This window comes from Capsicum annuum, chromosome 3 (assembly GCF_002878395.1).
Source record: "Capsicum annuum cultivar UCD-10X-F1 chromosome 3, UCD10Xv1.1, whole genome shotgun sequence".
NCBI lineage: Eukaryota > Viridiplantae > Streptophyta > Magnoliopsida > Solanales > Solanaceae > Capsicum > Capsicum annuum.
In genome coordinates, this window is record NC_061113.1 from 172,935,308 (window position 1) to 172,947,369 (window position 12,062).

At 33.7% G+C, this 12,062-nt stretch overlaps 1 protein-coding gene across 4 annotated transcripts in view; it reads left to right on the top strand.

The window, feature by feature from the left end:
* Positions 1 to 3,886: 3,886 nt before the first annotated feature.
* LOC107863691 (acetolactate synthase small subunit 1, chloroplastic) overlaps positions 3,887 to 12,062 on the top strand; it is a 40,270-nt gene continuing 32,094 nt past the window's right edge. For all 4 annotated transcript variants that reach the window (XR_007053107.1, XM_016709751.2, XM_016709752.2 and 1 more), the window contains exons 1-6: positions 3,887 to 4,452; positions 5,109 to 5,322; positions 6,401 to 6,484; positions 6,593 to 6,661; positions 11,056 to 11,139; positions 11,250 to 11,402. Coding sequence is in view for 3 of the 4 variants with exons in the window: in XM_016709751.2 (XP_016565237.1) it covers positions 4,226 to 4,452; positions 5,109 to 5,322; positions 6,401 to 6,484; positions 6,593 to 6,661; positions 11,056 to 11,139; positions 11,250 to 11,402 (831 nt within the window). In the remaining variant the exon portion in view is untranslated. The remainder of the gene's footprint in view (positions 4,453 to 5,108; positions 5,323 to 6,400; positions 6,485 to 6,592; positions 6,662 to 11,055; positions 11,140 to 11,249; positions 11,403 to 12,062) is intronic.

The window sequence follows — 12,062 nt, forward strand, 5'->3', positions numbered from 1 at the left end:
GCGATAGACAGATCAATAATCAGTCTGACAAATATTATATTAGTCTATAGCAGAACGATTGTAGTAATTAATCCGACAGATTAATGATTTGTCATTTTTATTTGGATTTTCATATTTACAATAATGTTTTATTTTGCTAATTTTAAATAATATTAAATTAATATGTTGTAGGTACAAAATCATGACAAAAATTGTCTTACTTGTTGATTATTTTGGAAAGTGGGTGCATGATAAGATATCTTAGAGATGAAATTCTCAGAATAACACGGTTAAAACAATGCTTGTGAGTGATGATGTTACATTTGATAAGTTTATGAAAACTATCATTGGAAGAGGTGAATTGAGCTGCAGACATGACTGTATTTGTGTCAAGTATATGACTAATACAGGGCTTTTTTGAGGGACAAAGCACCGCCCGTTGAGATAATGAATGATGAAGATGTTCAAATTTATTTGAATGATATGAATGGTGAAGATGGTAGGCCAATTTTAAGAGTTTCCTTAATAGAAAAATCTTTGGAAAACGGTTGTGGTTTAAGCAACCACCAATCTAAGGATATTCTCCTGGCCGAGTTAAGAAAGAGGTTCCACGTGATAACGAGGATGTTCTCCCTTGCCGAGTTGAGAATGATATTTCACTTGATAACGAGGATGTTCTCCCTTGTCAAGTTGAGAAAGATGTTCCACTTGATAATGAGGTTGATGTTCAATTGCCTAAACTATTAAAGGATCCAATGATTAGATCACATCATATCTATATTTTCTCTAATGGTTCAGGTTTTTGAAAAGGATATCGATTTCTGAACAAAGAAGATGCAGTAACCAAACTTAATCTTGTCTTAATCAGAAAGTATTTTGAATTTACCACAAAGACATCTAACAAATCATTGCTAATTGTCCGTGTCGAGAAAAGCTGCAAATAGAGGGTCCATGTTGCTAAATATATTAATTCAGATGCCTTCCGTATCACCAGTTATGCGCCTAATCACTCATGTAACTTGAGATCTATATCTGGAAGATATAGGCATGTTTATGCCAAAGTAATTGCAGAACATATCAAAGAAAGGTTCAGAGAAGGAAAAGGTCATATACCGAATGAAATAAAGAACATTGTGAGTAAAAAGTTGGGTTGTGATGTTAGTTACTAGACATGTTAGAAGGCCAAACAACTTGCATAAAATATGATATGGGGAACACCTGAACACGGCTATCTAAAATTAAAAGTATATCACTACGAGATTGAAAAAGCAAATAAAAGTAGCTTTACAGCTTCGGAGGTTCAGGAGGGCAGATTTTTATACTTTTTGTTGCATATGGACCATGCATAAGAGGATTTAAGAACATGAAAAATTTCCTCGCTGTTGATGGAACTTTCTTGACGGGTCATTTGGTGGTGTAATGCTTATTGCAAGTGGATAGGATAATGAAAATTAAATATCTCATGTAGCTTGGGTAGTCGTTGACTCGGAGAATGAACTTTCTTGGACTTGGTTTTTTCATCAATTAGTCAATGTTGTGCCAAATACATCTGAGTTGTCCATCATATCAAACAGAAATCCAAGCATAAAGAAAGCAATTATTATAGTTTACAATCAAGCTCATCATGGAGTATGTAGTATGTACAAGGAACCTTGGTGAAAATATTCATACAAACTATCATGTTGGTTCTTCAGTCCTTAGTTTATACTATGATGCAGCAAAAACATATCGAATCGAGAAATTCAATGAGTATTTAGAAGAAATTCGACGAAAAGGGTATGGTAATATTGTTGAGTACCTCAAGAATGTTATTGGTTTCAAGCGATGAGCAGAGCTCATTTTCCTAGACACGGGCATGATGTCATGACCACTAATATTGCGGAGTCTGTTAATGCTAGACTTGTAACAGAAAGAGAATTTTCCATCATTTCTTTATTTAATGCAATTCAAAGGTTGTTATGTAGATAATTTTATGAGCGTCATGGTCTAACATTGTCCACAAATAACAATTTAGTTCCAGTAACAAATATTTTTGGTTGTTATGAGGTACATTTATTTTTTACAAAACTAAATCAATTATATGATATATTAAAGAGTATCTTGGACTTATAAGCAATAATACCAAGAATTTGTGACCACATGCAAAGACGACACATCTCTCCTAACAGACAGATTACAAATCTACCCAACAGAGCATAGACTTGTGGGCGATTATACAAACGGAAATATGAGGTACATTTATTTTTTACAAAACTAAAGCAATTATATGATATATTAAAGAATATGTTGGACTTATAAGTAACAATACCAAGAATTCATAACCATATGCAAAGCCAACGTATCTATCCTAATAGACAGAATATGTATCTATCCAACAGAGCATAGACTTATGGACAATTATACGAAAGGAAATATGAGGTACATTTATTTTTAACAAAACTAAAGCAATTATATGGTATATTAAAGAGTATCTTGGACTTATAAGCAAGAAAACCAAGAATTCATGACCATATATGAAGCCGACGAATCTCTTATAATAGACAGATTATATATCTATCCGACAAATTATAGATTTGTGGACAATTATATAAAAGAAAATATGAGGTATATTCATTTTTTACAAAACCAAAGTAATTATATGATATATTAAGGATTATCTTGGACTTATAAGAAAGATTACCAAGAATTCATAACCATATGCAAAGATGGCACATCTTTCCTAACAGACAGATTACAAATCTCTCCGACAGAGCATAGACATGTGGGCGATTATACAAACGAAAATATAAGGTACATTCAATTTTTACAAAACTAAAGCAATTATATGATATATTAAAGAGTATCTTGGACTTATAAGCAAGAATACCAATAATTCATGACCATATGCAAAACCAGCGCATCTCTCCTAATAGACAGATTATGTATCTATTTGACAGATTATAGATTTGTGGGCAATTATACGAAAGAAAATATGAGGTACATTTATTTTTTACAAAACTAAAGCAATTATATGATATGTTAAGTAGTATATTGGACTTATAAGCAAGAATACCAAGAATTCATAACCATATGCAAAGATGACATATCTCTCCTAACAGACATATTACCAATCTATCTGATAGAGCATAGACTTGTGGGCGATTATATAAACGAAAATATGAGGTACATTCGCTTTTACTAAAACCAAAGCAATTATATATATGATATATTAGAGTATCTTGGACTTATAAACAAAAATACCAAGAATTCATGAGCATATGCAAAAACGACACATCTCTCCTAACAGTCAGATTATAAATCTATCGACAGAGCATAGACTTGTGGGCGATTATACAAACGAAAATGAGGTACATTTACTTTTTAAAAAAATAAAGCAAATAATAATAGGAGAATTTTATCGAGGTTTCACGTTCAGGTATCACTAATGTATCATTATCATTCTCCTCAACAGACTCATTTACGTCGCTAGATGCCTCCGAAGTCTGATCCCCTTCACCAAATATATCATATTCCTAAAGATAATGTAAATAAAGTTCATATCAAATTAACGAAAAAAGGAAACTCAAAGTCATCATTTATGATTCTTTTAAGTTGTGAGATTACTCTTCAATATCACAACTGTCACCCCTTCAATATTTAAGTTGTAAAATTTAAAAATAAATAAGGTTAACCTGATTTTTCTCGAGCTTGTAATCAACATTTTTATCATTGCCTTTTCTCATAAGTTCTTCACAAAGAACAAATAAAATTTATTCAGAAAAAAGTACAATAATGAATTAATACAAGAATGAATTTTACTTTAAAAACGAACATTCAAGAAATAATGAGTTTTTAATTAAAAAAGATGAGAAAAGAGACAAAAGGAAACATGAAATGTAATGAGGAAAAAAAGGGTATCTTACAGTAGTTAAAGAGATCCGACAAGAATTTGAGAGATTAGAATTTGAATTTGAAGTTTTTAGCCAGAAGAGAAAGTTAGGATTTTATCTTTTATATTTATTTATAAATAGGTCCCATTATTTTTAATATATTATTATGATTTTTTTTAATTTTTAAATAATAAAAAGACGGGTCATTTCTCAAATTGAGAACTCAACGAGGCTTACCAGCCAAAATTTCTCGGCGGAAATAAGGAGAATAGTGTTATTACGTCAACATGAGTTTTCCCTTTGCCCTTTTTGACAAATTGGAATCATCTGCATTAAGAAGGATTGCTCTCTTGTAAGCTGTGTATACGTTGTTCCTAATGGCGGCCGTTTCAACTCACTCCACTGCATTCAACACTCTCAATAGAAGACCCTCCATTTCTCTAAATTCCTCTATTCCCCATCTCCAACTTGTTCGATTTTCAACTTTCAAACCACATTTTGCGCATTTAAATCCCCAAACAGTTGTAGTTTCTGCCATCAGTGCTGATGGACAACATGCAGAAGATCACTCTGTCACAACTTTCGACTCATCCCCCAGACAAAAGTACGTTTTCTTACTTTCGATTCTCAAAGTCTGATAAGAAAAATCAGTTTGTTTTTATTCTTCTATATAAGTTCATAATTTACAAAAATTGTTTTTCCGCTACCACCCACCGATGACATTATTTTAAACAATTTCAATAATTATATAATTTAATCGTTTAAGTAGTCAAATTAGACGTCGATACATTGATTTCTATTATTATAAAAAAATCTTAATTATTGTTGTAATATTTTTCGTCTTGTATTATTTACGTATTAGAAGTCAGAATCATGCCTTAAATCTCCATTGAAATGGACTGGAGGGAGAAGAATCGATTTTCATAAGGTTAGAGAGTGAAAGAGTGTGTATACTTGTTCAAATATCTTCTGATATTAATCATACAATTTTCACAAGGTATCAGATTTTAAATTCATAAAGTAATCAAATTTTGATTTTTTATAGGATGATTTCTACGTTAACTGATATTTTAACCATTGTTTTAATATTTTCCTCCTTTTTACTTACATAATTAGAAGTTAAATTCATGTTTTAAGTTCCAGTCAAGTGGTTTTACACCAAACAAGGATTGGAGGGCGAAAAAGTGACTTTCAAAAGCTCAAAGTGAGTTTAAGAATTCTGAAGTTACGCTAGTGTAAATGTATGTGAGGTGATTACAGGGTGAGGCGCCATACTATTCAAGTGTTTGTTGGTGATGAAAGTGGAATGATCAATCGTATTGCTGGAGTCTTTGCTCGAAGAGGATATAATATTGAATCTCTTGCTGTTGGTCTAAACAAGGACAAGGCTCTTTTTACTATAGTGGTTTCTGGAACTGAAAGGGTGTTACAGCAAGTCACGGAACAGTTACAAAAACTCGTAAATGTGATCAAGGTGATAACTTTGATTCTCATATGGTATTTCAATATATAAGCTGTTAGACTAAGTACTCAGGTCTTGGTTCCTTGAACTAGAACTAGTGAGGTCGATCATTTAGGAGTAGTTTGGTGCATGACGAAATAGTATGGCGTAGGTTTTAAAGTGGGAATTAAACTTTTTGTGGGATAATTAAGTGGATATGCATTAACCCGCAAGGGTGGCCAGGTTGGTTGAACATGGGATCTCTCTAATGGGGGTCTCACGTTTGAAACCCACTGCATGCTTTCTTGGGTGAGCTCGTCATACGGGGCTTGCCTTAGTGCGCTCCTAAGTGGTTTGCGGGCTATTACAGTGGAGCTTGGTAACCCTGTGCACACCTTAAGTATAGTGATTGTGGGTTCCCTTGTCATAAAAAATGAAGTGGATATGTGTTTATACCACTTGTTTTGTGAATCGTACTAAATACTAATGTCTTGGATGTATAGGTTTTAGTACAATTAATTTGCGATCAAGTTAGCATCTTTCATGTTTCAATTGAGGTAGAATATGGTATTGACTATTTTTTGTATTTGCAAAATCCACCCCTTTGGTAATGAGTTGTCGGATTTTCTGTCCCATATGTTGTCTAAGTTGAAGTGATGACATTAATATTTGAGTCGACATTTTGTCTGGTCTATAGATTTGTGATGGACGTGCCATTGCTATTCTGAAAAATGTTTTTTAAAGGCTGAATATTATTTAATACTCAAAATCACGGAAAAGGTTTCAGCTGTGGTTATAAATATGGTCTTTAGTACTTTAACTAATTCATGATTCAATCAGCTGGGTTTAAGAGCTTAAATTTGGGCCAGATGAGTTTAAAGGGAGTATGTGGTCAGTGAGGATTCATTAGCCGACACCAAGTTGTTTGGGACTGTGCCACTAGTGTTGTTGTTGTTGTTGTTGATGATAAACGAGCTTAAATTATTATTCAAAGAGCCTTCACTGAAGTCTCAAGCTTTGGGTGGTGTAATATGAATGCTTTTCTTTCTACTCCTCTACTTTCCCTTTTTATTTGGTGTTTTTGGTTCATTCTTTAAAAGTTGATGGTCAGGTTGAAGATTTATCCAAGGAGCCACAAGTTGAACGTGAACTAATGCTTATAAAAATCAGTGCAGATCCAAAATACCGCGCGGAGGTTCTTATGCTGTGTCCCTTGGTTCTAAGATGTCAACTGAGTAACATTTACCATTTTACTGTTTTACTATTATGTGATGATGGATCTAAATCTTTTTGTCATTACTAGGTTAAGTGGTTGGTGGACGTTTTCAGGGCAAAAATTGTGGATATCTCTGATCATTTACTGACTATTGAGGTGATGTTTGATGACATAGATCAGAATCCATCTTTTTCTTTCTTTAACTTGATGTTTGTGAACTGGATGCCAAATGTTACCCATGTTTTTTGTGCATAGACATAAAACGGTTTCGGTAAATGTAACTCTATTAGGGAATTACTAAGGCTGGCCTAGAAGGGAGAAGGGAGAAAATAGAGGAAAAGGAGGATACCTGAGTGAGAATAAATGAGAGAAACGAAAAAAAAGAAGAAATAGAGAGGGGGGAGAGAGAGAGCTGAACAGAAGTAGTTGAGAAAACAGTAAGAATACAGAGGTAGATTTACTTTTTCAAGAAAGAGAATGGAAAGGGAGAATTTTTACCAATATCAATTCGTCATTATTATTCAAGTGTATTCCAAACAAAGTATGAAAACGTCTTATTTTTAGTCAGAATCCTATAATACATAAAGCTTTATGTGTAACTAACGAAAAAAACTACCTAAAGTTAGTAGACAAAATCTGATCTCTAACCAAAGATAACACTTGATAAAATCCCTGTTCAGAAAAAAAGGAAAAATTTAGTTAAAAATTTTATGTCCAAAATAAGATCATCTTTTGTTCTATTTTCAACAAATAGATCTGTTAGAGTATGAGTAGGAATAGAAATAGTATATAGAATCCTACTTGAAAAAGGATTGTAATGTAGTGTCCTATTTGGAAAAGGATTAGAATGTAGTGTTTATAAATAGGGTCTCAGTGTAATAAAGTAGTTACAATAATTCAATAATATTCTTTTTGAGAAAATGATCAAATACCCTCCAACCTATTACTGAATTCTCAACTACATACTTATATTTCACGAGGGTCCTATTACCCCCTAAACCTTATTAAAGTGGAATATATACCCCCTTAAAAAGCCATACCCAGATCTGTACTAGGCGGTGAATTACACATGCCTTGCCACGTAATACTACTTTTTTTTTTTAAAATTATTTTTCTTTATTCTATTATTTTCTTTTCTATTTCCCTTTCCTCGCTTTTTTCCTTTTCTTTTTGGAGTAAAAAACGTCGAAACGAAGGTCAATTTTAAGAGGATGGTAATGGAACTCAAAAATTTGTTGTGGGAGTTAGATGAACTAGGAAAGCGAACGAGAGAAAGAGGAAATAGGGGTAGCTCAACATGTCGTCGGAGTTGGATGAACCGGAGTGGTGCTTCTCCGCTGAGGATGAAGCAAAACATTTGTTTCGGAGTAATAATTAAGGGAAAAATTGACATTGGGGATGATTAAATTGAAGGAATAAGAAGAAATTATAAGAGTTTAATTGGGGTTTATAAGGGGTAGGTATGAAATATGTGGCAAACTTATGAAAATTACAGATATAATAATGGATTCTTGAAATAATGGATTAAGAACAATTCTTGATGATTGTTTGGTGAGTTAGATGTTGGTTTATGTAGTGTTAACAATTATGGGTAATGGTGAACCAAATCGTGAAGAAATATTAAAAGATCAGAGAGGAGGTGGGGCTGCTATGGTGGCGGTGGCTCAGCTATGATGATGGAGATGTATAGGTGGGTGGATTGTTGAGTGATGAGAAAAAGAGGGAGGAAAAAGATGTAGAGAGAAGAAAATTAAAGATAAATGTTAAAAATAATATATATTTAACAGAAAGTAAAAAATATTATAAAAATTATCTTTTTAGTAGTATTTTTAACATAAACACGCCTTGAAGAGAGTGAACTCACTTTCCGTGCCATGTCAGCATCTAGGGGTGTATTAATTCCATTTTAAAATAGTTCAGGGGGTAATAGGACATCCGTGAAGTATAGGTGTGTAGTTGGGAATCAGGTAATATGTCGGGGGGGGGGGGGGATTTCACCATTTTCTCTTTTCTTCTCTTATATTAATGTCTTATTTTTAGTCAGAATCCTATAATACTTGAAGCTTTTTGTGTAACTAACCAAAAAAACTACCTCAAGTTAGTCACAAGTTTGATCTCTAACCAAAGATAACACTTGATAAAATCACTGTTCAGAAAAACAAAAGGAAATTTTAGTTAAAAATTTTATGTCAAAAATAGGATCATCTTCGGTTCTATTTTCAACAAATAGATCTATTAGAATATGAGTGGGAATAGAAATAACTTATAGAATTCTACTTGAAAAAGGATTATAATGTAGTGTCCTATTTGGAAAAGGATTAAAATGTAGTGTCTATAAATAAGGTCTCAGTGTAATAATGTAGTCACAACAATTCAATAATATTCTTATCTTATATTTCTTTATATGGTATCAGAACCTCTACGATTTTGGTAAAGAATCAAAGAGCTTCCACTGCTGGCAGGCGGCTATTACTTATGTTGCCCGTCTGGCCAATGATCATGCTACTAAAAGATTGCGCTACCGTGCTTCTTTCCGGTGACTACTTCCTCATATCTTTGCGTAGTACTGTGCATCTTTTCGGTAACTACATTTTCATATTTATTTTTTATAGCACCGTACGTCTTTCAGGTGACTACTTTCTCATATCTAATTTGCGTAGCACCGTACATCTTTTCGGACTACTTTCTCATATCTGAGTTGCATAGCACCATGCGTCTTTTCGGTGACTCTTCAGATCTAATTTGTGTAGTCCTTTGCGTTTTTCTGGTGACTCCTTAGATCTAATTTATGTAGGGTCGTTCCATTATTCCGACCTTACACATATAATTTTCTCTTTTTCAATAGGATCGTGCTGTTATTTTGACCCTACTCATATAATTTTCTTTTTGTCAGTAGGGTTGTGCCGTAATTTCGATCCTACCCATATTATTTTTCTTTCTCAGTAAGGTCGTGTCGTCATTCCGGCCCTACCCATATAATTTTTATTTTCCAGTTGGGTCGTGCCATCATTACGACCCTACCCATATAATTTCTCTTTCTTGTGGGGTTATGCTATCATTCGATCCCTAGCCATATAATCTTTTCCCAGACTGTGATCACTTTTTCGCCATCAAATTTAATAATGGGCATGTTTCGACCAGTTTTTTGGTTACTTTCTTTATCAAGATCTACTCATCTCTTGATTTCGGGATACCCCATATATTTTATACCATTTTCTGGTAATTTTCCAGCGGCTGATTGACTTTCGAGCGAAGTTTACTGCTTTTCTGACCACTTTTTCAGTTTGTTCCCTTTCAACTGATGTCTCCGAAGTGTCCAAAGCAGTCCTTACCAGTTTTCTTGCAAATATCTTACCAAGTCCCTCACTGATCCTCGTATTAATTACATTCATAACAAGCTTGGTACATATGCCTTGTATGCAAGGGGTTTGAGGGGAGTGTTAGAATACGAGTATGAATAGGAATAGCATATAGAATCCTACTTAGAAAAAGATGGTAATGTAGTGTCCTATTTGGAAAAGGGTTAGAATGTAGTGTCTATAAATAGGGTCTCAATGTAATAATGTAATTACAACAATTCAATAATATTCTTTGCAAGATCATACCCTGTAGTACTCACATAATCTTTCCAAATGAATTCTGATGATCAAGGTTAGTCCTATTTCTTGTGAAGCCCTTTCAGTTGATTGCAGTAAGTTCTATTCTTATGAAACAAATAGCATCTCGTATTGATTTATTAGATCATACGTAAGTTTCCTGTTATATCTGCTATTTCCATCCCCTTTCCATACTATTCATGTCTAGGCGACCATTCAATTATTACATGCATCTTCAATACATAAAATTGGATAACTCCATCGCCACGGCTTAGGCATGTAGGAGAACTCAAAGTTGGATCCTTTGATTTTCTGATTCCTTTCCATCATCTTGTGCCATAATTTCCGGTGACTTCACGTGGTCGATAACGTATTTATCTCAACGGTGCATAGTGCTTCTTTTAGTACATCCACCCTGTACTTCCCCCAGTATGGAGACTTACTTTCCCCTCAGCTGCAAAAATAGGTAAATTTCAGGACAAGCTCAGAGGGCCATTGACGATGAAAATTGTGTTGTATATTTTATATCTTAAGATAGTGATGAAAACAAATGTGTTATATAGTTTATATCTCAGGATAGGAATATTTTACCAAAGCAAAAAAAGTCGACACTATGTTTTCTAGTTATTTGGAGTTAGAATTGGGGAAAAAGAAAATCATGACCTAATCTACAAACATGCAATCCTGTTTTTCCTTTGACCAAAGGATTTCTTTTTAATTTCTCATTGTATGTCAATGGTGTTTAGTCATGGAACTGCAGAAGCGCCAGCAGTTATAGCAAGAGTTCTTCTTTATCATCTAAATAAGCATTGATGTGTTTTGCTAACCACACTTTAGAACTGGCAATGCTTAGTAGCTACAAGTAGCATTAATTCTCTTGCATTTCATAGCTGAATAGTTACAAAATTTGAGCCAAAGCCGAATCCACATTTAAGTTGCTTGTCATTTATACAGGTTACAGGAGATCCAGGGAAGATGGTGGCTGTTCAGAGAAACTTAAGTAAATTTGGAATTAGAGAAATTGCTCGTACGGGGAAGGTATCTGAAGGGAATCTTTATAAATTTTGAGTTGCATATATATTTTTTTATGTTTGCTATTTAAATTTGTTTTCCAAGGAATCAATGTTCACGGATTGGTTAAAACATAGATTGCCTTGAGAAGGGAGAAGATGGGGGAATTTGCTCCTTTTTGGCGGTTTTCAGCAGCATCATACCCAGATCTTGAAGTTGCGATGTCCGTTAATACTGTTTCGCGGACAACCAAAAAGACTCCTAATGGAGAATCTATGTCCATGGCTGAGGTATGCAATCTCAATGGACTGTTTTTTTTCCTTTGTAGCAATATATAATTTGTATCTTTTATGAACTTACAATTCTCCTCACACACAGCCAATTGCTAGTTGTTAATTTTAGGCAATGCCGGAATTCTTCTATTCCCAGATGAAATATGTTATGATTCATTTTCTTTCAATCATCAGAATTCAGTTTATGTTCAAGATAAGCTTTCAAAAGAAATAGTCAGAAGTGTGAAAACAAGTTTGGTCAATAACTTAAAAATATTATAGTTTATTTGTTTTATTTATTTAACATAATTTTGTGAAATGTTGGAGCAGTGATATTACTTTTTCAACAGCAACAACAACAACAACATACCCAGTGTATTCCCACATAATGGGATCTGGGGAGGATAAAATGTAGGTAGTCCATACCACTACCTCCGAAAAAGTAGAGAGACTGTTTTCGATAGATACCTGGCTCAGTACAAAGGACAGTAAACAAAGTCGTAATAAAACATGAAACAAGATGAAATAACAAAAATAAGACATCCAAAAAGTAGTACTATATGCTATCAAACCGAAAGCACACACCTCACTTAAACCCTCCTACTAGAAACTCCAACCTATGTGCAACGTCCTATGACTAAACCTTGAAGGAGTGCCTGTTCTTTAATTTTTGACTCT